This window comes from Primulina huaijiensis, chromosome 15 (genome assembly GCF_012295235.1).
Source record: "Primulina huaijiensis isolate GDHJ02 chromosome 15, ASM1229523v2, whole genome shotgun sequence".
NCBI classification, from domain to species: Eukaryota; Viridiplantae; Streptophyta; class Magnoliopsida; order Lamiales; family Gesneriaceae; genus Primulina; species Primulina huaijiensis.
In genome coordinates this window covers 20,976,591-20,981,147 of record NC_133320.1, presented here as the reverse complement: position 1 = coordinate 20,981,147, position 4,557 = coordinate 20,976,591, and the positions used below count along the sequence as shown (strand labels likewise).

Sequence of the window (4,557 nt, the reverse complement as noted above, 5' to 3'; positions counted from 1 at the left end):
AAAAATCTCATCTCAAAAAGCAAGAAAAATTTGGCCACTCCAAGTTTGAGAGTTGTGCCGGTTTTTAGTGTCTTATCTCTTCGCAAAAACATCTTCTAATTTTCTAGTGCAAATTAGAAGAGGAACAAATAATCTGGTCGTGGACCTGATTCAAAGATCGAAGAACGTTCGTAGGGATTTACAACAAGAGCTACGTCCGCTAATACCGGTGTAGTTGGAGCCAAGTGAATTAATTCACTAAAGGTATATAATTCTTTAACATCCTATGTATGTTTGTTCATTAAAACCATACGAGTGCCCAAAATATATTTTGATTGTCAAAATAAAATAAAAATTTTAAAACTTCCGCTGCGTTTGGGCACATAGAAAACCGAGATCCAACAAAAAGTACTTACCAAATGATGAATTGGAACAGCAGTCAAAGTTCCAAACCTCCCATTGATCCGACCGACAATTTCATGAACTTGGCTTGTTAGCTTTTGATCTTTAAAGAGCAAATAATATAAACCACACGTCATGTCATTGCGACCACAGAAGAAAAAATAAAGCACAAGGCCACAAGAAGACCATACATTCAGGAACATCAGTTCTTGTTGGGACAGCAATTTGAAGTAAAACCACCTTATCGCGCCAGTACGGATTCTCCTCTAGAAACTTCTCAAATGCTAGGATCTTTTGAGGGATTCCTTTTATCATATCCAAGCGATCAACACCAAGCATTACCTATAAAAAATGACAAGTTCGAAATTGTTGCAGGAAATTAAGTTTATTAACGAGAGAAAAAGGCCAACAAAGCTCCATGAGATGAAAAGAATCACATGTTATTGAACTCTGCAACAAAATTGATCAAGTAAAAGTCGAATCTATTTTTGAGCTAACACTCTATATGTTTCTTTTCTCCTTAAATTTCGATATGGTTCAAATGTGAGAATACTGACAGTTGTGTCTTAAATAGGCACCAGAGTAGGGGACGGTAAACACATGCATATCTTAACACCTCCTGCCAGTGTGTAGAAGAAAGATAAAGGTAGAGAAGAAACCTTTCTTCCAGAAAATCTTTCTTTTAATTCTTCGATGTATTCCTGCACTTGAGGAATCTCAAGAGCATTGGTGAATCGATCCGAATCAATCCCAATAGGAAACTGAACAGGCAAAGTAAGAAAATAATGTGAGACATTGATGATATATATATGGTTACTTTTTGGCAATTCGCAGATTGTTAAATGGAACACACACAAAATGAATTAAAAGGAAGAAGCTGAATATCAGGAACAGGGAGATATTCTAAATTGAATCACGAGAACATACCGCAGACACTCGAGTTAGTCTCCCTTGATCCTCTACTCCATAAGGAGTACCTTCAAGTCCAAGAATCCGAGTACAAGCACTAACAAAATGTCTTGCATAATCATATGTGTGAAAACTGAAAACAAAGTCGATGATAATTTAGCATGTTGTGCCTCAAATGTAAGAAACACGACAGATTTCGGCAAAGTTTCGAGAGGCCGGAGTTTATTAAAATAAAGCATACAGTTGTAAACTAGGATATTTTGTGCGTCTCAGATACAGACGTTCAAAAATGAAAAGGTTGGCACGATCTCAGATACAGATGTTTCAAAAATGAGAAACTCTAGGACCAAATTACAAATTATGCAAAAGGAATTTAACTACACAGGTTGAAACATGTTGAGGACATCTACTAGAAATAGAGCAGGATCTATTCCGTCTTTAGAGCTCTAAAGTCTTGAGAAGATTGCTTTATAAACTATTGTGGAGTTCGTGTATCAGTATGACATACTATCTTACAACTGAAATCCACAAACTGCAGTACTTACAATTATAGTAACATTCATCAAATAGTGACAATCGATAGAAGTTATGACCGTTCAATCGGATTGATATGTATATTTACCCAATCAAATCGGCAGCTAGAACCGCACGTAGTAGTTCAGATCGAGATGGCAGTGTTCGGTGGATTTCAGAAGATGGAAAGGGAGTATGTAGAAACCACCCCACTTTCATCTTGCTGTTATAATCCTTCAGGAATTTTGGAAGAAACATGAGATGGTAATCATGACACCAAACAATATCACCTTCCTCGTGGTGTTTGTTAACTACATCAGCAAACATTTGATTTGCCTTCTTATATGCGGCAAACTGTGACTGAAAACTCCTGGTTGTTGCCAGACGGTCTTCCTGTGGAAGTCCAAGATAGTGGAATAGAGGCCACAATATGTTGTTGCAATAGCCATTGTAATACTGGTGCACAGTCTCTTCATCCAGGAAAACAGGGATGCAACTCTACAATCCACAAAACAGAAAAAACATAAAACAAATATTGTCCACACACAGAATCAGAAAGAGTCGAGTATGCACTCTGTGTGAAAAATTTACAGCCAAGAAGACCCAAAGCCCATAGGTATTTCACCTTCTCAGCCAATGCTTCAGTAAGTGATTTTTGCCCAACCTCATCTGTTACATTTACACCCGCCCAACCAATCCATCGTGCGTCAAACTCCTTTACTCCTGCATGACGCAAAACCTTCAAACATTACACTAAAGAATGGGAAAAGTGCCAATAAACAGCTGTACAATCTTCGTAGAATTTTGTAGAAACATCAAGGAACAAATGTGGGAATATCAAATAAAGCACACAAAATACTCACCCAGAAGAGCGCTTACTAGTCCCCCTGCACTTATCTCTAGTGACCAGGAATCCTCGCCTCCCCTTACCGCAGATACAGGGAGTCTATTGGAAACCACTAACAATCTCTGTCTGATAGGTCCATCAGACCTTTCAATCATATCATCAAGCGCGTGTCCATTTCCTTCCGTATACTGTTCTACAAAGGAAGAGCCAGAGAAATCATGTTCAGATATCCCAATTACATTGTTTACATCACTACCATCTATTGTAGAAGGAAGTCCGCCACTTATTCTCAGCTCTCTTTCTCTCAAGAGCCTTCCTATTCGAGTACTGGGAACCTTTGAGTCATCACTAGACTTGTTTCCACGCATGTGGGCAGTTTAGAAAGTGACCGGGAAAATGGATTATGCTATAGTTCTAGTGCACCAGAAAATCTTTGCCCTGCATTTTGAGGTACATAAATCAAGAACTAATCAACCAATATTGTCTCTTATCTGTACTCCAAGCATAACTCTAAAAGCAAAATTATCTAAAAACAGAATTTCCTTTTGTCTGTAATTGTCCATATTGAAGGCATTTTTCATTAATTGAAATAAAAATTACGGGAGAAATTTAAAAATTAAGGAATACAAAGAAAGTGATAACACGGAAAATGGGATCCACAGAAGTGTTGCAACCGTAAAACCACACCATTAATACCTGAGATTTAAAAACTAAAATTTAAGTTAATATCCAAAGTTCATCTCAATAAAACAACCAAAAGCAACAGAACTCAAAATTATGAAGAAATATGTTATTTGCTTGTTGATGTAATTTCTGCAACGAACAGACACATTTTAAAAAACAAAACAAAACAAAATGAAAACAAAAACGGTGCATGCGGTAAATCAAAAGGTGTCAGATAGCATAAATTTCAGGTAAAGCAAGCATTCTTTAGCTACAAGGAATAAAAATAGCATCAGCTATCCACACACACACACACACATTATTCCACAGCAAACGATATGGTAAACCGGAATCCCTCCGATCAAAAGAGCACGACTATATTAAAAAAATGGATGTTTTTAACAAAAAAACAGGGCAATGAGAAGACGAACAAGTCACGAGGGCCTTACCCAATTCGATCCCAAAATGCTGAAGAAGCTCCTGCACTGCACCGCGCAACAGGTTCTCAACTGTACAAAGTGAAAACCAAGAAGTGATCACCTTACGTAAGAAATAAAGATCGAAAAGCGGTAGCAATTGGAAGATTCTTCGGAGGCAGATAAATAGCATGGTCAGTGGTGACGTGAAGACGAATCCTCGTGTAAGCTTTACAACATATGTAGAGCCTCGCGGCCATGCAGATGAATCCAAGGAAATTACAAAAGCTTCTCGTGTTTCTTTTTTTCCCGACTGAAATAGATCAAACATAAAGGCAGTGTGTAGGCGCACGTACGTGTACGTGACTACGAAGAAATCAGTGGCGGTATTCCGCGAATCCGCCTCGGTATCAGCAGGAATCAGGTCGTGCTTTTATATATATATATATATATATATTACTATTATAAATATATGATTTTGAATTGTGAGCTTATCTTTTTACCCTTTTATTTATTTTATAAATTGTCATCTTCATTTGGTTATTTAAGTAATTTTTTGTGTTAATTTAATATGTTAATTAATAGTGTACTTAACTTTCATTTGTGAGTTTTCTTTTTTACCCTTTCATTTGTTTTATATTTTTCATGTTCATGGGGTTTTTAAGTAATTTTTCATGTTACTTAATATGATAATTAATAGTGTACTTAACTCAATCAAATTAATTATTATTTTGATTTACTTATAAATTTATCATAATGTTATACATTTAAAAAAAGTGCTACTATTACTATCATCTATTTTATTTTATTTCTATTACTATTATAAAT

General features: G+C 36.3%; 1 protein-coding gene across 2 annotated transcripts in view; it reads right to left on the bottom strand.

Annotated features, from left to right (window-relative positions):
- Positions 1 to 4,557, bottom strand: part of LOC140959655 (alpha,alpha-trehalose-phosphate synthase [UDP-forming] 1-like) — a 33,370-nt gene that overhangs the window by 20,372 nt on the left and 8,441 nt on the right. Inside the window, exons 2-9 of one of the 2 annotated variants that reach the window (XM_073417598.1) lie at positions 3,763 to 3,822; positions 2,667 to 3,088; positions 2,429 to 2,526; positions 1,913 to 2,301; positions 1,309 to 1,423; positions 1,041 to 1,142; positions 573 to 723; positions 396 to 484 (exon numbers count right to left, since the gene is read on the bottom strand). In XM_073417598.1, coding sequence (XP_073273699.1) covers positions 396 to 484; positions 573 to 723; positions 1,041 to 1,142; positions 1,309 to 1,423; positions 1,913 to 2,301; positions 2,429 to 2,526; positions 2,667 to 3,018 — 1,296 coding nt within the window. In that variant the 5' untranslated portion in view covers positions 3,019 to 3,088; positions 3,763 to 3,822. Of the gene's footprint in view, positions 1 to 395; positions 485 to 572; positions 724 to 1,040; positions 1,143 to 1,308; positions 1,424 to 1,912; positions 2,302 to 2,428; positions 2,527 to 2,666; positions 3,089 to 3,762; positions 3,990 to 4,557 lie in introns of those variants that run through there. The other variant, XM_073417597.1, reaches the window with a different exon arrangement.